The sequence below is a fragment of the Biomphalaria glabrata genome, chromosome 1 (assembly GCF_947242115.1).
Source record: "Biomphalaria glabrata chromosome 1, xgBioGlab47.1, whole genome shotgun sequence".
In the NCBI taxonomy this organism is placed as follows: domain Eukaryota; kingdom Metazoa; phylum Mollusca; class Gastropoda; family Planorbidae; genus Biomphalaria; species Biomphalaria glabrata.
The window spans coordinates 16,134,477-16,160,296 of record NC_074711.1 but is presented as its reverse complement, the minus strand read 5'-3'; the positions used below and the strand labels follow the sequence as shown (position 1 = coordinate 16,160,296).

At 39.6% G+C, this 25,820-nt stretch overlaps 1 protein-coding gene across 10 annotated transcripts in view; it reads right to left on the bottom strand.

The window, feature by feature from the left end:
• The window catches only part of LOC106073092 (integrin alpha pat-2-like), a 77,754-nt gene that overhangs the window by 37,742 nt on the left and 14,192 nt on the right, over positions 1-25,820 (bottom strand). For 8 of the 10 annotated variants that reach the window (XM_056024584.1, XM_056024619.1, XM_056024627.1 and 5 more), the window contains exons 3-4: positions 21,165-21,286; positions 19,794-19,909 (exon numbers count right to left, since the gene is read on the bottom strand). In XM_056024584.1, the coding sequence (XP_055880559.1) occupies positions 19,794-19,909; positions 21,165-21,286 (238 nt within the window). Of the gene's footprint in view, positions 1-15,563; positions 15,786-19,793; positions 19,910-21,164; positions 21,287-25,820 lie in introns of those variants that run through there. The other 2 variants (XM_056024641.1, XM_056024647.1) reach the window with 2 other exon arrangements.

The following is a 25,820-nucleotide window of genomic DNA, read 5'->3' as shown; positions in this document are numbered from 1 at the left end:
CTCTTCCAGTGACACATGTCTGTTGTGGGGTGACCTCACGTGTGGAAAGACCTTTAGGCTACAACATTTCTTTCCTACCTCGTGCACTGTGTTCGGGCCCATATTGAACACTTTTCAGTCTCTCACTTGGATAAAACTCCAACAGACTCCACATCTGGCCTACCACGATGAAGCAGAAGAGAAAAAAATCCTACGCACGAGCAACTTTGTTAACTACATTGTTAAAGAAGAGGTGGGGTGGATAGCGCTTGGATTTAATTTTTCTCCGCATTGTCTCCCTAGCTTGTCCAGGTTTAAACCCCGACTGCTTGGGTGACACATGGCGAAAACTTGGTACGAATCTAACACTTCTTGTATTGACATTGCGGTGGGGGTGAGGACCGAGAGAATGGAACTATTGGCCTTGGAACGACAGCATGTTGTCGCTTCAAACACATTGAATTGACTATGTCAACATTATCAGAAGAGAGGCTTTACCTTTCTCTTCTTTCTAAGGAAAGAAGATTTAACTACATCTGTGTGGCCTTAAAGTAGCATCGCAGTGGACCTCTATAATGCAAATGCAAAAAGTACATGTACTAGGATTTGTAGGGAACACGAAAGATAATACCATCTGCTGGATTTTAAAGTCTTTGTCTTATCAGTATGGTTGAATATTAGTTAGTTTAAATTCAGATAGTACTGGCCTACATTTATATTGATTTCTTTTTCCTGATAAAACATTTTCTATAATTATAAAAGAAACGCCAGCGTTATTCTTCATGTGCATTAATATTAGAACCATATGCTTATATATTATATCTAGACTGGAAACCGGAAACAAATTCTTATCCGCAATTGATCGATTCACAGATCTATCTATATATATATATATATATATATATATATATATATATATATTATATATATATATTTATGTACGTAACTCTTTTTCAAGCTCTAAGGGAAGTCGCCACAATCAATCTTTTCTTAGAAAAGTAATGATCTTTAGTTTTCAAAGTTTAGAAATAATGCAAAATCATTCCTCGGATTTTCTTTAGAATGGGCTATTAATCACATAACTATATATTCACGCTAATATATGAAACAAAGCCATTTCCTGTTCGTTTCCATTGAGATAATGTTTTCAAAAAATCCTAGATCGAAATAATTCATGTCTGTTGATTTTAATCATCTTATGTACGTTTAAATATATTGATTACCCAGATCTTTCTACATTATGTATCTAAATATTGCAAAATAATAATTATGAGACGAGAGTACTTTTATTTTCGATGTTCAGTTACTAGATCTAGATCCAAAAATTAGCCTATATGTTACATAGGTTAGGGTTAAAAAAACAACAACTTTAGAAGATCCCAGATCTACGCATTTAACTGGCAGAATGTTTCCCAAATAATTGACATGTGCGCACACCGTCGATTTAATGTAATGATGCTATGAAATGGAAGGGTGTGGTGTCTTCTACTAAAAGAAATGGAATCTCTTAAATATAAAGTACTTGTATCTTAAACCATGGGCGTAGCCAGGATTTTTTTTCGGGGGGGGGGTTTGGGGGGTGAATTTTTTTCCTCCCCCCCCCCCGCGAAAAAAAAATTATATGTATTTATGTGTGTGTGTGTACATAATCTTTATTACATTCTGACCCTTCATTCTTTTGGAAGACGTTTATTGTGCCCTAGAATAGGTTCTTCCATGAGTTAGTGGAAAAATTTTAGATTCCCCGACATAACTAGCAAAGGGGTCTGGGGGAGCGATAGGAGATCCCCCAGAGCGGGGCGAAGCCCCGCCGCCAAGCACTATTTCTGATATTGAAAACCAACAAAATGCATATTCTGAGGTATCTACAGTGCATTTTCCTGCTATTAAAAATTTCTATTTCAAAAACCTAATGTGCTATTCTTACTGACTTAGACCCTCCCTCGTCGTTCGGCGCATTTGCCATCAAGCTGTTTCCATAAAATTGTAGACTGCCCGCCATTACTAGCAAGGGGGTCTGGGGGAGCGCTAGGAGCTCCCCAGCGCGGCCGCCGCCAAGCACTATTTCTGGTATTGAAAGCCAACAAAATGCATATTCTGAGGTATCTACACTGCATTTTCCTGCTATTAGAAAGTTTTATTTCAAAAACCTGATGTGCTATTCTTACTGACTTAGACCCTCCCACGCCGTTCGGAGCATTTGACGTCAAGCTGTTTCCATAAAAATCTGTCACTGGTAATGTCTGAAGCCTCTTCCCACCTACCATGAGGACCTCCATGAATGAGTGGCGTCAAGTTGTACTAGGATATCATTGCAACTCTTCTTATGCGTAATTCATTTTGTCAGAGAACATGTCCCGCAAACCTCATGCGTCGTTCTCTCACAATCTTACTAAGGGGTCGACTCCCAGTTCGGCATAGGATTTCCTTGATTTAGACCAGATCTCTATAACTGACTCCTAAAATCTGTCTTAGCCATCTTTGTTGAGCTACATTTAGTGTTTTTCGATTTCGGTAGATGACTATTCACTGCAGTTTATTAATGGAGCCCTGCCACTGGTAAAAATGTGTAACCTCTCTTGAATACGCTCTTGGAATTAAGTGACTGTAGTTTGCTTTAGATTTTATATCGAAAAGAGAAGTTTTATCGTCAAAATCTTCTGTTGGGGCATTTCTACCTCAAAATGCTCTGTAGGGGGATCTTAGACTCAAAACCATCTGGAGGGGTTTTAAACTTTAAAAAAAAGCCATCTGTAGAAGAAGGGTTTAAACTCAAAACCCCCGATTGGCTTGGCTACGCTCAAATAATTTTAGTGTGTAATTTGCTTTTTTTTTATATTGAAGATGTATTTTTAGCACCAAACCCCTCTGAATGGGGGTATAAACTCAAAACCCCTATCGGCAACGCTCATAACATTTTAAGTGCGTAATTTGCTTTTTTCTTACACTGAAGATGTATTTTTTATCCTCAAACCCCCCTGGCGGGGGGTTTAAACTCAAAACCACTTTGACTACTCTCATAGATTTTAGAGTGAGTAATTTTCTTTTATTTATATTGAAGAGGTACTTTTTAGTTTCAAACCCCTTAGACTACACTCATAACATTTTTAATGTTTAATTTGCTTTGTTTTTATTATTAAAGAGGTATTTTGTACCTTCAAACCCCGCTGAAGTGAGGTTTAAACTCAAAACTGAGTCAAAACCCATTTAGCTACGCTCATAACATTTTGAGTGCGTAATTAGCTTTTTTTTATATTAAAGAGGGGGTTTATCGTAAATTTTAGACGGGGTTTTAAAATCAAAATCTTCCTTAACTGTGCTCTTGGAATTAGGGGATTTTCGTTTGCATTTTTGTTTGTTTTGTTTTATAGAAGAGGGGGAGTTAACTGCAAAAACCCCAGGTAGGGGGTTTAAAACTCAAAACCCCTGGTAGGGGGTTTTAAACTCAAAGCCCCTAGTAGGGATTTTTAAACTCGAAACTCTCTGGTAGGGGTTTTAAACTCGAACCCCCCTGGTAGGGGTTTTTAAACTCGAACCCCATGGTAGGGGTTTTTAAACTCGAGCCCCCCTGGTAGGGGGTTTTAAACTCAAAACCCCTATGGTTGTGCTGGGGAAAGTGATGGTTTAGTATTAAAATCTCACCTAAAATAAACAAAATCAAAGCAAAAAATCAGTCACTAAATTCCGACTCCCCCCCTTCGGGGGGGGGATTTCATTTCGGGGGGGGGGGGGGTTTGAACCCCAAACCCCCCCCCCCCCCTGGCTACGCCCATGTCTTAAACGTTTCGCAAATTTCTTTTATCATGAATTTAATAAATGGGAAGTAATCATCCCCCTTTCCAAAAAATAAATCAATACATAAAATAAGTATATAGTGAAATAAATACAACACTAGAGTACATGTCCTAAAGCCGGATAGAGGCCTTTGTAAATGAATAACTTAAAGTGTTATGCTATAACTATATATCACAATGAAGATTTATAGTCCGTACAATAAAAAAAAAATCAACATGTAAATCAAGTGGCTCAAAAGACTGTACCCTGGTAAGACAATGTATCAGTAATATGTCAAGACAATTTACTATATTTCCTGGAATTTGTTTAGATTGATGAACGCCGTTATATATAAATTTATATTTTAAAAAGCTGATATTAAAAATATCCACTACTACACATTGTGCTGGCGTGTTTGTGGAAAATTGTCTGGGAACTTAATTAATGACCTTGTATTTCGGCTTGACCTTACGGCCATGTTCCCGAACTGAACATGCAATTATAAAGCTCCATTGCACTGGCTGATTGGGCGAGTGTATTGATTCATGCAAGGGAAACCACCGTAAAAAAACCCACCTAAAAACATCAATATTTCTTTGTTCCGATTCACATGTTGGGTTAGGGCCTCCCGCGCCTTTTATTTTTATCAAACAAAAGTCCCAGGCTACAGAAATAGGCAAACAAAATTCAACACGACTTAGAAAAGACAATGTGGTTCTTTCTCGCTATCGTTTTAAAACCTTTTGATTGATTTCCCTCTTTCTTTTTCACATTATGACTTATAAATGCATTTGATTTGGTCCTGATTTATTCGGCTATTTCTGTAAATTATATTTGGCCCAATTTGTGCCATCTGGCCACGAAAGAAAGTAAAAGAGCTTTTAATTCAAATAAAATAAAACAGCAGTTTAAAAACAGATATGTTCCCAGCTTTATTATTGCAACAATTATCATACAAAACTATATAGACTATGCAATAGCAGAAACCAATCACATTCAAACCGGTTGTCAACAAAATACAAGGAATGGTACAAAAACACCGATCATTAGAACAAACACAAGAACTAGAACTCTTTTTATTTTTATTTTTTTTCCTTTGGCCAATCATTGAATCCAATCCAACTTTCAGCTGTAAATTTCACTTGTAATGTTTACTAGAAATTGTGGTATGAGCGTCTATTTTGTGTGCTATCATGTGAGTTATTTGCTCTTCTAAAGTAGTGTTATGTATAATGCAACATTGCAAGACAAATTTCCTCACGCACAATAATGATTATTATTAAGCAAATTTTTAATATATGTATGTGTGCACGCATGTGTGTAATAACGTTTCGTTGTCCTGCATATAGAACAGACGTGGTGTGTTGGCCAAGATCTGGTTGCCTGGCGGTCAAGTGTTTAGGCTGGTTCGGCTGACGTCACAGGACTGGGGTTGTCCCTCTTACATAGGATCATTCGATAACAATTTTTTTTCTTATTACTATCATAAATATATTATTACAATGGAATGACTTCCCTATTATAATTACGCACACTAACACATCGACACCATAAGCTCCTTAAGAGCACACTAAATGACCCCCTCTCTCCACGGGTTCTAACATTTCTATGTTCAATCGCGCTTGTCGCATGCATTCATTGAATGGACTGCCCTGTCGGAAGGCACTGTCCTTCCTAATGAAGCACCACCTTGATATGCTTTATAATTGTTTATAAAAGCGCTAATTTTTTTTTTTTTTGGGGGGGGGAGATATACTATATATTGCATTGTTTATCGTATAATACTATCGATAAGCAAAATTACTTTGACATTTGGAGGTGACATATATTTTCGTAGATGGTAGGCCTCGCTTTGAGCTATAATTTTTTTAATAATTGGCTTTATGTGTTAGTGCTATTGTTTCCCCCGTAGTTAAATGGTTCATAATTAGACTGTTAGTTCAACTGTTTCATATTGAAAGCTATTGGACATGGTAGTTAAGTGTTGAATCAAGTGACGAACTGAATGTCAATATAACATGAAACTTCAGTTAGAATCGAATTCCAATGCACAGGACCGGATTAAGAAGATATGGTTCTAAGCTATTTGAGATATGGGGACCCTTGTAATCAACATACGACAATCTCCTTTGCACATTCTTCAAAATGATTAAATAATATTCCTGGAACCTTTTTTTTTTTTTTGGGGGGGGGGGGGGGGAAGGAAATGTGGGCCAGAATTTATAGTTTATGTTGACTATTGGTACTGGGTCGGCCTTTGATAATTGGAGGCCCTAGGCGAAAAGAATTAGGTGGGCCCAAAAGAAAAATTATGCAATTTATTTTAAAAACCTGCCTGTCTATCGACAATTACCTGAAATTTATATACAGCAATTTTCGTTGTAGAGACAGAGTTAAACTAGTAAACATAGAGTCATAATGTTCTATGTTTGAGATCACGTTTCACAATTTTTTCTCTATTTTGTGCGAGGCAATTGGAGGCCCTAGGCTGCTGTCTAGTTTGCCTCTTCCCTAAGGTAAATTCAACACTGTCAATACGATATAAAAATGGTAGAAAACGATGTCATTGATTGGTAGGAAGGCATCATATATCGTCTTTGTTTTTCACGAGGTGGAGAGTCATCTTTGAGGCCAGAGTCTTGGGGTGTAACCGTGACAATTCGTTATTGAAGGCTTCAATACTGACCAGCAACGTCGCAACGTGTGGGCATTTTAACCAACAGCTCGTTTCCACGTTGTACAGACATGTGACGTGGCAACGAGCCATTGGTCCCACTGCCCACAGGTTGTGACGTTGCAGGTCAGTGTTTCAGGCCTTCCATGACGATTGGTCTCGGTGTAACACCTCACCCTAGTCAGTCAGTCAAACAATCAATCAGTCAGTCAGCAAAGACAACGTTATGTGCATGGTAAAAATGAAGTGCACATGAAGATAGCAGTTTTATGCGATTTTTTTTATTATCCGAAATGGATTCAACCCTTTTAAGGAAATAAAATGAATAGTTGGCCCTAAAAAGCAATCAGGCTATGAGATACTCATTCGCTTTCATTTCAGAAGCTTAATTTCAATTAGTTTTAACATCTTCCATGAATTCTCTTTGTAGGCACGAAAAATAAGTTTCCTTTAGTGTGAACAGTTCTACTGGATTTATTTTGTGCTGGCACCAATGTGGCCGAGAAACAATGACACAGTTGACCGAGATATATTCTCAGATATAGCGTAGTCCCAGTGTTGTCCCCTCTGTAGAGTAATTAATTCATTAACAATCAGGGAAACTTAGCACTTGAACAACGCGATTGTTACATGATTATGTCATTTGCCACAGCTGAACGACACAACACACAGGGGTAGGCGTTTGAACGTTACTTGAATAGAGGGGAGATAGGCATTGACATCATGGGGAGCAGGCACTGACATCATGGGGAGCAGGCATTGACATCATGGGGAGCAGGCACTGACATCATGGGGAGCAGGCACTGAACAGGAGACGCCGGAGGAATTCTCCTCTTCCGACCTTAAAGATTACTTTGTGCTACATGAAAATTCGTTTCTGTTAAAAAGTGCAAACAGATTACTAGATATATACTTTTTATGAGGCGCGGGGTAAAGCGCTTGGCATCCGAACCGAAGGGTCCCGGGTTCGAATTCTGGTGAAGACTGGAATTTAAAATTTCAGGATCCTTAGGACGCCTCAAGTCCATCTTACTCTAATGAGTAGGCCTACCTGACATAGTTGGGGAAAAGTCAATACGGTTAGTCTTTGTGAGGGCCACATGACACCCTCGTTATCCAGTGGGTCACAGAAAGTGATGACTTTTACATTATCTGCCCTGTAGAACTTCAAGTTCTGAAAAAGGGAACTATTTTACTTTTACTAATTATAATGTGTCAGTGGTCGTTAATCGGAACTAAAAATACTTTTGATGTCATTAAAAATAAAAGAGTAGATCCATATTTTAAAATCTCCCCTGCTCCACAAGTGTTCAAAGGTTTCTATTTGTAGAGCAATGTGAACAGGAACCTGGCAGTAAACTTTCCACCCACACACATGCTGCCCCCCCCCCCTCCTTCCAAACCTACGGGTGTAATGGTAAGCACATACACATCTTGTCTCTTGTGTTATTCTGAACGTCCCAGGTATTTCAACGTGAGAAGTGGTGCCAGCGGACTGTGCCGCACCTTTGAGCAGTTCAGGATCGCCTTACGTCTGAAGGTGCGGTGCCCCTAGGTAAAAAACTGGTTGAAAAGAGGGCGGGAAAGGAATGGGGAGATGTGCTCGTGAGTCGAAAGGTATATACTCCAGGTGTGTCTGTGCGTAGGCCATGGGTGTCAGAATATATATACATCAACTGTGCATGCTAGTGTGTGTGTGTTTCTGTGTCGGATCCAGCTGGCTGATGTTACTAAACTGTGATAACATATCTTTATAATAAGAGGATACGCCAAAGTTGAAGCCCAGGGGTTAAAGTATACACACAAGCAAAACATAATAAGTACTTTAAAAAAAAAAGGAAGCTTATCGAAAAGAAGATCTCCACATTTATAATTGTATTGCTCAATAACGTAAACATTATTTCCCTTTTTCGATTTCAAACAAAATAATTTATTACCAATAACTAATTGACAAATTGGTTAATTTAGTAATTGATGTATGTTTTGTTAGGTACAATAAATAATAGTGTAAAGTTTTAACTTGAACCGTGAATGGGTGTGGGAGCAATTGCATGTTCAAATAAGTTTTTTTTTTTTTTACCAGACAAGCAGAGTGAGTTGATATAAGCTACGCAATGTTAGCCTAAATTTAACCTCAGAATACAACTATGCACACACTTTCTGTTAGCCGACTCAACTTTATCAAGGAACTCTTTTCAAAAGTAAACACCTTCATTCGTGAGTTATGCTGATTTTCAGAAAGAACACTATTTTGAAACGTGCGATTCAGAACAGCTATTGAAGCAGATGTCAGTTCCGTACAAAGCCTGTGTTTGCTGGTTCAGTAAGAACCAGATATAGTCATCTACAGCAGTGGTTCCCAAACTTCTTCATTGACGGAACACTTCGCACATTCAGAGTATTTAGCGGAACACTTTGCTAATTTTTTTTAGAGTGATTAATTCTCGTGGTGGCCTACTAGTTAATTTATTACAATAGTTAGTGGAACACCTATTGAGGCCTGGCGGAACTCTAGAATTACGCGGGACACAGTTTGGGAAACAATGATTTAGAGATTTAATAATTGCGCCCCATTAATTTTTTTTTGAAACTTCAACCATTGTAGATCTAGTCAAGTGAACTCTTGTGCACATTTCACAGCAAGGTGGCAGTGTTATGGAGTGTGTGTGTGTGTATGGTGACGGTGGGATGAAATTATCTATGCAGAGTGAATGTAGCAAGAGAAGTGGCCTTGTTGTCAGCGGTCTTAGGTAGGGGAGACAATGCCAGAATGCTAGACTGAAAAGACGTGTTTTTTGGTGGTGAGCTGGATTTCGTTCACAATAACATTTTATATTATTACTAATTACTACTACATTTATTTACTTCATCTAAAGTTAAAATGTGTCTATATTGTAATCAAAGTTATCTATAGTTTTGTTCACAAAGAAGTCATTCAAGTTATTTCAAGTTTTATAAGTTAAGATATAATACCCCTACAGTGGTTTAGTTGTCTACCAGCAATGTGGTGCTTCAGGTCAACGACCGTCCACAACACTTAGTAAACAGTAAATGTAAGATAGTGATGATGTGAGAATATCGGTAGTATAGCATAACAAATATTTGTTTTTATGAATGGAAAATAATAGAAAAAGGTGGCCGGGAGGCAGAGGTGTAGCTAGCCACATGCGGGTTGTGCGAGCCGCACCAGGGCATCAGGTTGTGAGGGGCATCAAATTTTACTTCAGTATGTATTAAGTTCCAGTTCCCTTGAGCTTTACGGTTTAAAAAAAAAACAGGATAGTATACTGTAGAGTAGTAGACCTAACGACATTAGAGATTGTCCTGAAGACTTTTCAGGGGATGTTTCAATACTGATACTTTAGTTAGCAAGAAAGCACGTAAGATTTATTTGTAATATCTTTTGGTCTTTTTTTGCGTACTAGCAATACTCTAACAATGAATACATGTTTTTTTTTTTTTTTTTGGGGGGGGGGAAGCAAGTTCTTTTGCATTTTTATTTAGATTTTTTTTTGTTTTTTGGGGGGAGAGCATCTTGAGAAGCTACAGCACCCGGCATCATATACCCAAGCTACGCCACTGGAGGGGGGAAATATGGGGGGAGTATAATATATATATATATATATATATATATATATATATATATATGTAATAATTAGTTTTGTTTGATTGCAGATTGATTGAGGTTGTATGCTAAGCCTGAGACCAGGTGGTAAGATTGACGTTGTATGATTGAGACTCTAGATGTGAAGGTAGGATGAGAAGTATTGAGAGCATGATGGATGCAATGTTTTGGTCGATGTGTTTACAGAAATAGTGTATGGATTGATACAAAGCGCAACAAATGTCATTGACTTTTTATTTCCTGTGCGTTTGAGAACCGTTGCTGTAACAGAGATAAACTCTTTTTAGCAGCCGCTATCCTATTTTTGGCATTCGCTAAGCACATTTCTACAACCCTGCTTTACTTACAGCTATTCAAACGATACCCCCCCCCCTCAAAAACACACACTCTCGCACTGTTGAAGTTAAACGTACAAATTGGTATTTTCCAGACGACATAATTCTTGCTCAAACACCGCACCAAGTTCAAGGACATAAAGAGAAAAAACAAAACACGACTAATTCAAGGCGAATGGAAATTTTGTTCTGCCATTATCTGACGGTGTTTGGTGTTTTGTAAAGAACATTCGTGCTCAAAGCAACAGTAAACAACATACACTATGAAATAGTTGCCAAAAATAATGCTGCGGGCGTGTGTGTGTGTGGAGGGGTGAGTGGAAGTAATAAAAGACTCGTTACTCGGAAAGAGTTTTCTAGAAAGAGATAGGTGATCTCATAGGTCCCCTGTGTCCCACTACCCTCGACCTGTCAGTGTTTAATCTGAAACAGTGAGCTGAAATGTTCTTCAAGCGGCTACTTTAATGACGCAATCGCGTCATCCTAAGGTTACAAAAATTAACACAAAATCGATTTTTGTCAGTACGTTTAAAAGGCTTCTGTGTCATGTTTTGTGTATAAATTGTTTTTTAAAGTTTGAATTTGTATTTCATTTATTTTTTATATGATGCTGAAAAAAAATATACCCTTACAAAGCTTGTTATTAACTATATTAGAGGTTCTCAACCACAAAGTTTCGACCCCTTAGATACACTCCTCACTAATCGGCGACCTCCGTTCGTTTTAAAGGCTTAAGTAACTGTGTGTTTGTTAATCTTATGAAACTTAAAATCATAAAGTATAAATCTTATGGGCATGATGTATTTTCATTGCTAGAAACTTTATATTATAGATGTATTCATATTTATACTGCGAGGATTAAAATGTTACAATTCCTAATCAGTTTCCTGCAACAAAACTAATATATTGCATAGTGTTGTAGCGAGAGTTCATTTTTTGTGTGAGAATATCTCATGCCCTAGATCAACATGGCCACTCTAATTGCCGGAAGTAATACGTGCTCACAAGTTGTTGCACATTTATTTGAGATGTTCACCAAAACGAGGCCAATTCAAAAATAGCAAGCTTTTTGGTGTCTCCAATGTGCAGAATATTGACCCACTTTCATTTTTAAAAAAATGTTAATAGTTTATATGATCTTTGATTTAGCAATTAGCAACCAGATGTGTAAACAAAGTAATAGAATCAGCCCCTGTACTTAAGGACATCCAATGGCCAATGTCAACAATATACAACAAAAAATTGCATTCAAACAGGAAAGCCGATCTCTCGGCTGGCTCCATATACGATCGTTACTACGTACCAGGAAAGTCTTGGACTGTAAGGAAAGTCTTGGACTAAATATAATATAGTACATCCGACAATGAGTAACGATGACGTATTGAGGTCATAGCGAGAGTCAAACTTCAAAGCATTGTATCAAGTGGTCCTTAAGCAAATTGCTGGAAGTGTTTGATGTCGTCTCACAGACGCCGACACTTTTAGAAGTCGCACTTGAAAACTGACACCGTCTCATTGTAGAACAGATAAGGGCTATTCAAAACTGTCACTCAACACAAGTTAAGTGTGATCATGTCATCTGAGATAAACACAAGGTTAGTGTGATCATGTCATCTGAGATTAACACAAGGTTAGTGTGATCGTGTCATCTGAGATTAACACAAGTTTAGTGTGATCATGTCATCTGAGATTAACACAAGTTTAGTGTGATCATGTCATCTGAGATTAAGACAAGTTTAGTGTGATCATGTCATCTGAGATTAACACAAGTTTAGTGTGATCATGTCATCTGAGAGGAAGTCTGTTAAGGACTATATCTAACGCTGTGGACTGTGAAGCCTTATGGACACAGAGAATGAGTTATCCCATCGGTCAGAGACTCTTCACCCCAGATTGTGTGCCAAGTTCCTCTATAGCCGAGACTATTCTGAGTTTGTGACACCATCTAGCGAAAAGTTCCATCCTATTCGTTTCATGCAACCGTCAAATTCCTCGCAGAACTGATGGTCCAGCTGTCAGGTAATCAGAAGACACTCAGCACCCTTGCAGAACTGATGGTCCAGCTGTCAGGTAATCAGAAGACACTCAGCACCCTTGCAGAACTGATGGTCCAGCTGTCGGGTAATCAGAAGACACTCAGCACCTTGCAGAACTGATGGTCCAGCTGTCGGGTAATCAGAAGACACTCAGCACCCTTGCAGAACTGATGGTCCAGCTGTCAGGTAATCAGAAGACACTCAGCACCCTTGCAGAACTGATGGTCCAGCTGTCGGGTAATCAGAAGACACTCAGCACCCTTGCAGAACTGATGGTCCAGCTGTCAGGTAATCAGAAGACACTCAGCACCCTTGCAGAACTGATGGTCCAGCTGTCAGGTAATCAGAAGACACTCAGCACTCTTGCAGAACTGATGGTCCAGCTGTCAGGTAATCAGAAGACACTCAGCACCCTTGCAGAACTGATGGTCCAGCTGTCAGGTAATCAGAAGACACTCAGCACCCTTGCAGAACTGATGGTCCAGCTGTCGGGTAATCAGAAGACACTCAGCACCTTGCAGAACTGATGGTCCAGCTGTCGGGTAATCAGAAGACACTCAGCACCCTTGCAGAACTGATGGTCCAGCTGTCAGGTAATCAGAAGACACTGAGTACCCTTGCAGAACTGATGGTCCAGCTGTCAGGTAATCAGAAGACACTCAGCACCCTTGCAGAACTGATGGTCCAGCTGTCAGGTAATCAGAAGACACTCAGCACCCTTGCAGAACTGATGGTCCATCTGTCGGGTAATCAGAAGACACTCAGCACCCTTGCAGAACTGATGGTCCAGCTGTCGGGTAATCAGAAGACACTCAGCACCCTTGCAGAACTGATGGTCCAGCTGTCAGGTAATCAGAAGACACATAGCACCCTTGCAGAACTGATGGTCCAGCTGTCGGGTAATCAGAAGACACTCAGCACCCTTGCAGAACTGATGGTCCAGCTGTCAGGTAATCAGAAGACACTCAGCACCCTTGCAGAACTGATGGTCCAGCTGTCAGGTAATCAGAAGACACTCAGCACCCTTGCAGAACTGATGGTCAAGCTGTCAGGTAATCAGAAGACACTCAGCACCCTTGCAGAACTGATGGTCCAGCTGTCGGGTAATCAGAAGACACTCAGAAACCTTGCAGAACTGATGGTCCAGCTGTCAGGTAATCAGAAGACACTCAGCACCCTCACAGAACTGATGGTCCAGCTGTCAGGTAATCAGAAGACACTCAGCACCCTCGCAGAACTGATGGTCCAGCAGTCAGGTAATCAGAAGACACTCAGCACACTTGCAGAACTGATGGTCCAGCTGTCAGGTAATCAGAAGACACTCAGCACCCTTGCAGAACTGATGGTCCAGCTGTCAGGTAATCAGAAGACACTCAGCACCCTTGCAGAACTGATGGTCCAGCTGTCAGGTAATCAGAAGACACTCAGCACCCTTGCAGAACTGATGGTCCAGCTGTCAGGTAATCAGAAGACACTCAGCACCCTTGCAGAACTGATGGTCCAGCTGTCAGGTAATCAGAAGACACTCAGCACCCTTGCAGAACTGATGGTCCAGCTGTCAGGTAATCAGAAGACACTCAGCACCCTTGCAGAACTGATGGTCCAGCTGTCAGGTAATCAGAAGACACTCAGCACCCTTGCAGAACTGATGGTCCAGCTGTCGGGTAATCAGAAGACACTCAGTACCCTTGCAGAACTGATGGTCCAGCTGTCGGGTAATCAGAAGACACTCAGCACCCTTGCAGAACTGATGGTCCAGCTGTCGGGTAATCAGAAGACACTCAGCACCCTTGCAGAACTGATGGTCCAGCTGTCAGGTAATCAGAAGACACTCAGCACCCTCGCAGAACTGATGGTCCAGCTGTCAGATAATCAGAAGACACTCAACACCCTTGCAGAACTGATGGTCCATCTGTCGGGTAATCAGAAGACACTCAGCACCCTTGCAGAACTTATGGTCCAGCTGTCAGGTAATCAGAAGACACTCAGCACCCTCGCAGAACTGATGGTCCAGCTGTCAGGTAATCAGAAGACACTCAGCACCCTTGCAGAACTGATGGTCCATCTGTCGGGTAATCAGAAGACACTCAGCACCCTTGCAGAACTGATGGTCCAGCTGTCAGGTAATCAGAAGACACTCAGCACCCTCGCAGAACTGATGGTCCAGCTGTCAGGTAATCAGAAGACACTCAGCACCCTTGCAGAAGGGCATGGCGGATTTACCGAACTGAGATTCAAGTCGCTGTTGAAACCCAGAGCAATGTCATCACTAATGATGTGTACATCATCTTTGTTAGCTTTTCATTGTCCCACTCCACCGACGTTTCCACCAAAGCAAATGAGATGTCTTTAGTGTGGAAGTTAACATCCTCTTTGTTAGCCTGTCCACCAGGGCACAGTGAGAGACAACGAGAGAGGGAATACGTTGGGATCATGTCTTTTAAGTTTTTTACTGTTTGCGCCGTATTTTTTTTTTGTATAAACATACGCTTTAATTGGATGAGATATGTATTAATCATGACAGCAGACAAACTCTTTTATTTACTAAAGCACACATGTAACTGCAAATATATCAAAAAATGTTTCTCTACGTAGGTCTACACATGTATGTATTCATTTTTGTACAAAGCTTATATCAACTCACTCCTTCTGTTTCTATGTTTTTGTACAAATTGTGTACACGTTATTTCTCCCACTTCCCATTCTCGTATCAAGTTGAAACTTTTCACAATTATTCATTGTGCCTAGCAATACATAAATCAAAAACATTAACATTTAATTAATTAATTGGAATTGTTTGATTACGAAAAAGGAAATACGTTTTACAGTATTGAGATATATGGATGTAAATGTACAGTTCTTTCCCTTGTATAAGCATAGTTTTTTTTTTTATATAAGATTTTTTTTTTATTTTGCTACGATCCCTAGATAATTCCATTACCAAGAAGCGAATATACACAGACTACAAAGTTCAAGAGGGGAAAGACATGAAGAGATGAAATGTCATGGACAATATTGCAAGAATTACATTAGCTTTGAGAATTGGTTTTATTGTTTTGGTGGCCAGTTTTCGATGTACATTTTTCTTTAAAAAAAAAGGTCTATAATGAATTTTTCTAAATCATGATATTAGAACATACCGGAACTCTGATGAAATAAGCAAATACTATAACATTGGAATTCCACTCCACAATGAATATTTCCTGTACTGTAAACTGTGTCATCGCTAAATATAACTTTCCCAGCTCGAACTGCGGGACTACTTACATAGTAGTGTGTTCCTCGGTCACGTGACATAATGTTTATGTAACGATGACCTAAAGTGGTCACTTCCTGGACGACACATGCTGTCGCCCTCTCCATTTGGTCAGAGAACCTGCCTTTGCATACTTAAGTTATTTATTTGAATTTGTTATTTTGAAGAAATTCGGTCTACAAGGATGGAAAAATAAGTGCGTTCTGAGAGAAGTGTGGGAGTTAACGCACTGTGCTTCATAGAGTTCCCTTTTCAAGTTGACTTTATGTCCAGAACTATTCAAAAGTTTTACCCGTGCAAAATACTACTACCAATAATAATAGCACTTTTTATAATACGCGCACTTGCACAATTTCAGTGCTTAGGTTTATCAGGTGTCATCCACATCATTCAATTCTGACATGACTTTTGTATCCCAAAAGTGAGCCATGAATTATGTGACAAGCGAGTGACACGAGAGTTAACACAATTACATAGCGTGGAAACATTTCATTCTACAATTCGATTCGAAACATTTGGCAGACTTGCGATCGTCTTCCCTGGTCTACCATTATAGCCTATAGTCTATAGAGGGACTTCCAAGGTGAAAACACTTGAAATAACGAATAAATCCTTGATTTTAATTTACAATGGAAGGTGTTTGGTCAGACTCTGAATAGCATTGGACTGAGGATTAAAAGTTCAGTGATATAAACAGTTTAGAACTTTATAGAAAATAATCTTTTGAAGCTTCGTTATTCTCAACTTGAAATTTGAAAGTCTAATGTTATATTCTGTGTGGCTCGTACTAGTGCTTCCGTGCAGTATTTTTTTTATCTATTTAAAATACATATTTTAAATGGTGAAAATGTATGTGTATAGAAAAAATATGAAGATATTTCAGTATTTGTAATAGTATGCGTAGTTTGAGATATGCACACGAAAAATGATGGATCCCACGTGACTGCTTAGTTTACGGACAATAAAATAAACATCGAGTTGACAAAGAAAATGGGCCTGCTGGGGCCTGCGAGCGGCTGGGGCCTGGTGGAGAAAGATTGTGTATACAACTGACTCACTCTATCTGTTCACCCCACCCTTTAGCGAGAGAAACTTTGGTCTTCATTGACTTGTGTGAGCAGCTAGTCAGACCACTACTCACATAATGGTGTCACGCCTAGGATATTTTAACCATTGACAAATGGGTTGATGCAATTATGCCAGCAAACACTTTGATGACTGAAGCAATGACAAATTGTGTATTACATTTCAGAAAGTTTTTGTAAAATACTCTTTCATCTTAAAAGTTAAATAAATAAATATATGGTTGCTGCTTCCTGGTCGAAGTTAAGCACAATCTTATTTCAGCTCGAAGATGGCTATGGAGTCCTATCTTCGCTCTGAAAAGCCGTTCGCAGACGAGGCAAGGGTAGGTATGGTCTGTTCAAAAGTTGCCTGTTTTTTTTCTTTTTTTTTCTTTATCGTGATCTTCGTCCTTTGCTGATGGCCGTCCTCTCTTTGCCCCGAAGATATTCCAGGCTCCAGCCGACGTGAAGCGATCAAGGGCTAGCATATTCAAGTCGTGAATGTCGATTTCACATTCTTTGAGGGAGCTCTTCATAGCTCATATATCTTGTGTTGACCCTTCTGAGAGCCCTTTCCAATGCACAGCTCCATATTTTAAAAAAAAGTCGTTTGAGGAGGCGATTTTCAGGTATTCGGACTACATGTCCAGCACATGTACAAAACTGAAAGTCTAAAGTACTGTAGTCCTTTAATCACTTGTGTAGACGTCACAGTCCAGGACCTTATATTCCCGCCACATTAAGAACTGAATCCTTCCACCTCCGATAAGAAAAATGTACCAGGTGAATTAGATTGGGAAATCCTACACATGTTTCAGATGGACAGTATCCACGTTACAGCCAAAAGGTCCCATCATAAGTTAGCAGTCCTTTAATGGATATTGGCTGATTTATTTTTAAACACGTTATATTTACAAACTTCCATAAAACACACACACATATATATTTTATTCTTTTTATTTTTGGATGGAATGGGAACCAGGCAAGATTTTGGGCGTTCATTTCAGTTTATTAATATTTCTGTTTTTTTTTTTTAAGTTTGTAAAGCTACAGATAAAAAATGATAAGCATTTTTTTAAAAACTATCTTTTGCTACAAAGCCTCAATCACGCAAGGTTTCGTTGCCCTATTCGTAAAGACGGCACTGATTTCACAGAAGCGAGGATACATGGAAAGTTATACACCTCTATAATGTTTGTAAACATAACATAACCCTCCTTAGTGTCACGCCCATGGGGAGGTGTAACCATGATTTGTTTAAGGACGACAGTGGATGAATGGAGATGTGTGTGTGTGCGTGAGAAGGTGGGCCAGCTAAGAGAACGAGAGCTCTAGTATGACTCTTGCAACTCATTTAACCCAGCTACTTGTTAAAGCCAACTTGACGACGCCCAAAGAGAATGTTTAAATGATGAAGCGATTATCTGCCCAGATGTTTCATCATTGTTTGGGGGTATTGTAAACTTTGTGTGTTTAGGACAGTTTAAAAAAAGCGTTTCGAAAAAGATCTTCAAAAAAAAAATTGAGTTATGTCCTAGTTATGAGTAATGTCCTAGTTACGAGTAATGTCCTAGTTACGAGTTATGTCCTAGTTACGAGTTATGTCCTAGTTATGAAGCAATATGGTTTGGATCATATTGTGTCATTGCAATGTAGACTGCACTAACGTCCGGCTAACAGTACCTGCATTATGAGCTCAGGAAAACAATGCACTATGAATTCCGAAAAAGTTTGAAAACCGAAGTCCGGACCATTCAAATACAAGACAATACTATATCACGAATCTCCGGACAATACTTTATTGAGTCCCGAACAGTACTACCCCCTAGAGGCCGGACAATACAAGGCCATGACAATCCTAGACCATGATGTCCAGACAAAAACAAACTATACTACTCAACCAATGGATCTAAGCCAACAAGATCGTAAAGCACGAAGATTCTCCTCCACTGTACACCTACCCCCCTGGGAGTACTTGACGTCCAGGGAGGAGAGGGCAGTGGGCAGACCTTAAATGAGTAACGTACTTGAGATCATGTTCATGATGGTGGCGACAACGCTTTTTTAGAAGAACAAAGTTTAGAGAGTTACTTGGTACAAGGATGTAGGCAAGACAAAGTTTAGAGAGTTACTTGGTACTAGGAAGTAGGCAATACAAAGTCTAGAGAGTTACTTGGTACAAGGATGTAGGCGAGACAAAGTTTAGAGAGTTACTTGGTACAAGGATGTAGGCAAGACAAAGTCTAGAGAGTTACTTGGTACAAGGAAGTAGGCAAGACAAAGTCTAGAGAGTTACTTGGTACAAGGAAGTAGGCAAGACAAAGTTTAGAGAGTTACTTGGTACAAGGAAGTAGGCAAGACAAAGTCTAGAGAGTTACTTGGTACAAGGAAGTAGGCAAGACAAAGTCTAGAGAGTTACTTGGTACTAGGAAGTAGGCAAGACAAAGTCTAGAGAGTTACTTGGTACAAGGAAGTAGGCAAGACAAAGTCTAGAGAGTTACTTGGTACAAGGAAGTAGGCAAGACAAAGTCTAGAGAGTTACTTGGTACAAGGATGTAGGCAAGACAAAGTTTAGAGAGTTACTTGGTACAAGGAAGTAGGCAAGACAAAGTGGAAAGACTCGTCAACGCTTATTGGAAATCTAAAAATTCTAAGACTTACAGGTAGCCACGGTGTCTCTGATACCGAATGGTCTAAGTAAATCCACCAGGTGTTTGTTTATATTTTAACACTTGCACCAATCTCGATGTATGGTGACAGATTCACCACCAGACTTACCAACGCGAAGTATTTCCCGGTTAAGATTATTGTTTTTACTCGTCCCCTGAGGATAACAACTTCTGTGTGTGTGTCAAAATGTGAAGGTCGCAACCAGGTCTATGTAGCCTAGTGAAATACTGCACCCAACCCGAATGGAACACAATGCCTACATAATTAGACAAACCTAACATCGATAGTTTTTTTTTTTTTTTAATCTATGACACATGAAAGTTAATCCTTTGAAATTCGCACACGAGAATGTAATGTAATGGCTCAAAAGATGTACTGACCACAATAAAACCGTTCTCTCCAGAACTCCGGACAGTTGCGCCAAACCACTGGTCAGACTTTTCTTCGATTTGTTCGTATCTTTTAGTTGGAGTCAGGACAGGCTTGACGTTGTTGCCTGAAAACAAAATACGAGTGATTAGTGTCAGACGTCTCTAAGAAAACATTCAGGTCAGACGTCTCTAAGAAAACATTCAGGTCAGACGTCTCTAAGAAAACATTCAGGTCAGACGTCTCTGTCAATACCAAGCTCTATCTGCTGTTAACAAACTTGTGAGATGCAAACAGATTGCGTTGAATAGCAGCTTCAATATCGGATTCTGTGTAGTAGCCTTTTGAGGACTCCCCAAGTTTGCAGATGCATAGAACCACCCACCAGATATAGTTCTAAGTTTAAAAATGAAAAGGAAAGACGTTTCTCTTATGATGTAGTAGCTAATGTTTGTCTTCATGGGAAATCGATCTCAGACACAGTAATAGTCAAGTACATTGATCTTCAATGCCTCTTCCCTTTCGTAGAAATGGCTCTTAAGGGGGGGGGGGATTTATGTTACATTTTTCTATTTACTGTTACATATTCTTTACATCACTCCAACACACACACGCGCGCACACACACACACATTATTTTGACAACCATTCCCTATATCCTACTCTTTCCAGATTTGTGAACACAACAGCTGCATTTGTCTACAATCTAGATCTATACCGCAGCCATCTAGGCATATAGACATTTATTCATGGATTTCACGAGATGCCATAAAAGAAATGTATTAAAATGCTTCAGTCTCGTCTGTTCTGAAAGTAAATCCTAGCCAATGAAAGAAGCTGCTAGGTGGCGCTATACAATGTTTCTGCAAAGATAAACAGCTACTCAAACTAACTTAATAGGATAAGTGGACATCATTGAATTTTTTTCCGCTTTGAAAGGTCAATACATACTTATTTGGTGATCTCAATGATCCTGGGAACAAGAAGTTATATAGAGTGTACTACTTCAAACGTTTATAGATTTGGCGAAGTCTCTACGCTTGTGAGTTTATAGAAGAACTTTGGAATTCTGGGAGGAAGTCGTAAATGGAAATCAAAAAGTGAGCATAACAGAGGAGCGGGGGGGGGGGGTGATAATTGTAATCATGCTGTAAGAAATCTAATAAATGAATCATTTCTTAACACGTGAGGAGAATAAATGTTAAGAGCCTCCACTCGACGCTCAGCGGTAGGGGGGAAGGAGGCGGAGACGTGGACAGTCAGAAGAACACCAACGCAAGAGAACAGAAAGGTCAACACAGACAGTCGTTGTTTAGACAGACGTCATCCAACTACGTCACTTGTGGCAGTCGGGTGTCACACCGTGTTGACCTTTGGCCTCACCTTTGTCATCAAACGGTATCACATGGCAGTCGTCCGGTTTGTCCGTGCGACACCTGTAGACCGCCCCTGGCTGGTTCAAGTTGGGCTGAGACGTGTTGCTCTTTGGTGCACCAATCAACAACCTGTGGATCAGAGAGAAAGTAGGATGTCAATATGTGGCATGTCAATTAGAGATATGTGACATGTCAATTAGAGATAAGTGACATGTCAATTAGAGATAAGTGACATGTCAATTAGAGATATGTGACATTGACATGTCAATTACAGATATGTGACAAGTCAATTAGAAATATGTGGCATGTCAATTAGAGATTTGTGATACGTCAATTAGATATTTGTGATATGTCAGTGTGAATACGAGACCATGGTTTTCATTACAGATGAATCTAAACACTAACATACCATAATACAACTTTATTCTTTTTAAAAAAGTTCTTAAATTTAAGATAACTACCAACTCTACAAATATGCAGTAATCTTTAACTACCAACAAATTTAGCTACATTTTCTTGAAAAATAAAATATCTAGACAGTCAGTCTCTCTCTTTCTTGTAGCATCTAGTTAAAAAAAAAAAGACCAGACTTCAGTCAAATGTAAGCCCGAGCATCTTGAATAGAGTTGATTGTATAAAAAAACAACAACATATGATTAACACTGTCGTAAAAAAAGTCTTTCACTAATGAGCCGAAAAGTGCATACTTTTCAGAAAGTATCCGTGATTCGAGTTTAATTCACCATGTCTGCAACCACTTCGTAATCTGTATGTCTGCCAAATACAACAATGTCTTTTGATGTTATGAACTATTTTATATGGTAAAAGTGTTTTCCTGTGGTGTTGTTTAATGACTTCTACATTCGATTGGTACCCTCCCACACAACGAAGCAATCTCAAGGCTAGGTTTTAGTATTTCTCTCCGTACAAAACAAAGGGACTGTCTCTGCCACTCTGTCTCTGCCCCTCTGTCTATGCCCCTCTGTCTCTGCCACTCTCTGCGTATTTGCTGCAGGTCATAGCTGACAACATTATTCTCTTAGAAATAGCCCCCCCCCCCTTTTGTTTCACATTATGCTGTGGTAATGTGGTTTAACCACAGCGACTCAGTGGCGTGTAAGTTTTGTAGTTGAGAAGTTGCCCAAGTCGATCGATGAACATGTCATTAAGATTGGCTCCCACCTTCCCCACCCACCACACTAGCATGTCTAACTATAAGTTCAAAGGTCGTTAGAGAATATGTGTGTGTGTAGGAGGGAGAGGGAAGGGCCGTTAGAAGAACACGCAGCAAATGTATTGGCAATTAAGTTCTCGTGTGATGTCTACTGATAAACAACCGACATGATGATGAAATCAACGTGTGACGTAGGCAGGTTTGGCCTTAACACCACTGTCTTACGTCTGATACCTGCAGTTAAAGAAGCCTGACTCATCCCTGATCAGATTATTATTGCTCTTGTAATCAATTCATAAATACAGTATGTTACTAGAATAAACGCGTTTTACTATAGAATATATAATCCTAAAATGTATTTTAAAAATTAGGAATAAAACAAGGTTGCAGAGACAGTTTGTGTGGAAACACAAACTCAAAATCGGCCCACGTAGTGGTCCGCCGAGGCAGGTAAAAATGCAGGTTTTTATATTTTCAGAATGAATATCAGAATGATATTCTATCAAAGGCAAATAACATAGAAAAAAAACTAATATCGTCTTTTCCCCTTTCGGGGGCCGCTAACAAAATGAAATGCTATTTAAACCAAAATTTAGCTCACTACATTGTCTTTACTCTCGCACTTCTCTGATTCGTCTCCCTTAAACATCTCACCCACGTGACTTACTCTAACACCAATTATGACAAACCATGCCGTAGTTACAGCGGAAACCAGTCACCAAAAAAAAAAAACAACAACAAAAAACGGCTAAACTTTCCTCGGCGTTGCCATGGAAACACACCCATAACAGTGCGAGTATGTTGTCGTAACGAGGTCCCAAATGTCACATTCTTAGCCACCGCCCAATCTACGCGTCGTAATAATGCAACTGTTATACTTGTAGATAGAATGTAGTACATTGGTAGGTGACCTAAATAAGCCGCTGAATACTTGTAGATAGAATGTAGTACATTGGTAGGTGACCTAAATAAGCCGCTGAATACTTGTAGATAGAATGTAGTACATTGGTAGGTGACCTAAATAAGCCGCTGAATACTTGCAGAGAGAATGTAGTACATTGGTAGGTGACCTAAATAAGCCGCTGAATACTTGCAGAGAGAATGTAGTACATTGGTAGGTGACCTAAATAAGCCGCTGAATACTTGCAGAGAGAATGTAGTACATTGATAGGTGACCTAAATAAGCCGCTGAATACTTGCAGAGAGAATGTAGTACATTGGTAGGTGACCTAAATAAGCCGCTGAATACTTGCAGAGAGAATGTAGTACATTGGTAGGTGACCTAAATAAGCCGCTGAATACTTGCAGATAGAATGTAGTACATTGGTAGGTGACCTAAATAAGCCGCTGAATACTTGTAGATAAAATGTAGTACATTGGTAGGTGACCTAAATAAGCCGCTGAATACTTGCAGATAGAATGTAGTACATTGGTAGGTGACCTAAATAAGCCTCTGAATACTTGTAGATAGAATGTAGTACATTGGTAGGTGACCTAAATAAGCCGCTGAATACTTGCAGATAGAATGTAGTACATTGGTAGGTGACCTAAATAAGCCGCTGAATACTTGTAGATAAAATGTAGTACATTGGTAGGTGACCTAAATAAGCCGCTGAATACTTGCAGATAGAATGTAGTACATTGGTAGGTGACCTAAATAAGCCTCTGAATACTTGTAGATAGAATGTAGTACATTGGTAGGTGACCTAAATAAGCCGCTGAATACCTGTTGCCATTCCAATAAGAACATTTTACTACACAAAACACTTAAAAAAACTATCTGCAAAACATTTCCGAAAGAAAAAAAAAACACTTGACGGACTAGCTTTAATGAACATTCATTTTTTGTTTTTTAAACATACTTAAAAAAAAACAAAAAACAACTGTAATAGTGCTACAATTATATGTCTTTAAGTTTATTTTCATTTTCAATACAGCGCTCCTCCAAGTCCCCGAAGGAGGGGGGCGTAATCGAAGGTGTTTTTTTTTTGTCTGCGGTATAGGGGCGGGCGCCAGTAGTAAAAGTTTGAGAAACACTGATGTGTAGACATTAGAAGCAATTGTATTTCCTTTCGGTTCAATGACACGTGCTTTACACTTCAAAAACTAATTCGACCGACGGTTTTGTCTGCACTGCATATATCAAAATATGTAGGTCGCAGCTGGGGCAGCGTACCAACGTGAAATACTGTACTCCTCGCCAACCTTTGGACAAGACGAAAAATGTTCCTACCCCAGTGCTGCTACATGTCATCATTTCTATGACCACGTCAAGGTGCTCTGGTCTCGTGTTCATGTCTACGTGAAATGTAGTTTGATAGTTCAAATATTTCAAAACTTTTTTTTTGTTACTACTTTATTCTGTGCTCCCGGGTAGCACTTGAAACTAGATCTCGATCATTTGCATGATAACTGAGCAGTAGTTTCAAAGCTGAAGCAAACTGTTTTTGACTTCACAAACATTGTTGTGTGTATGTGTCGGTGTAGTCTGCAGGTTGATTTTGTTTTTAAAGAGAGAAAGAAGAAAAAAAAAAAAAGAAACTTAGCTAGAAAAAAATGAAAAAATAATATGGTTATGGGAGCGAGGGAGGTAGGGAGTGAGGGAGGTAGGGAGTAAGGGAGGTAGGGAGTAAGGGAGTAGGGAGTAAGGGAGGTAGGGCGTGAGGGAGGTAGGGAGTAAGGGAGGTAGGGAGTGAGGGAGGTAGGGAGTAAGGGAGGTAGGGAGTAAGGGAGGTAGGGAGTAAGGGGGGTAGGGAGTAAGGGAGGTAGGGAGTAAGGGAGGTAGGGCGTGAGGGAGGTAGGGAGTAAGGGAGGTAGGGAGTAAGGGAGGTAGGGAGTAAGGGAGGTAGGGAGTAAGGGAGGTAGGGAGTAAGGGAGGTAGGGCGTGAGGGAGGTAGGGTACCAAACATTGATCAACGAAACAAACTCGACATCAAACTTTCATGGTCGATGAATGTAGACATTGTGAAACCCACTTCCGTCTTACTTACTGGTTCTAAGACACTAAGTGATAGATCAAATGACGACAGGCGATCAGGTCAAGACGCAGATAGATTGGGGGGGGGGGGAGGAAACGTATTTCCTCTTTCAAGTGTGACTTACTCGGGTTCATTGAGGACAAGTTGTACAGTCATGCGCCATCGTGTGGCGCTAATCTCCCTGCATAGCCCCCTGTCCCCAATTCTGCTACAATAAAAAAAAAAAGGAAACAATTCGGGAACATCATTGTTTATATCTAAAGTTACATCTGGTCTAAGAAATGCCAAGACTACAGCAATAAATAGTACTGCTGCATACAGACTACTCTTCCACAAAAGCTGGTTCTTTATTTCAAGGCAGATCTGTACACCTACAACATAAGACTATATACTCTCTGTGTACATCTAAATTAAAGGTTGTTTTTTTTTTCATTAACCAATTAATACAGACTCTAGCTGTGAGTATTCGTGATCACTTTTGAATTGTCCAGTCTTTTCGTATAGTTGAAAT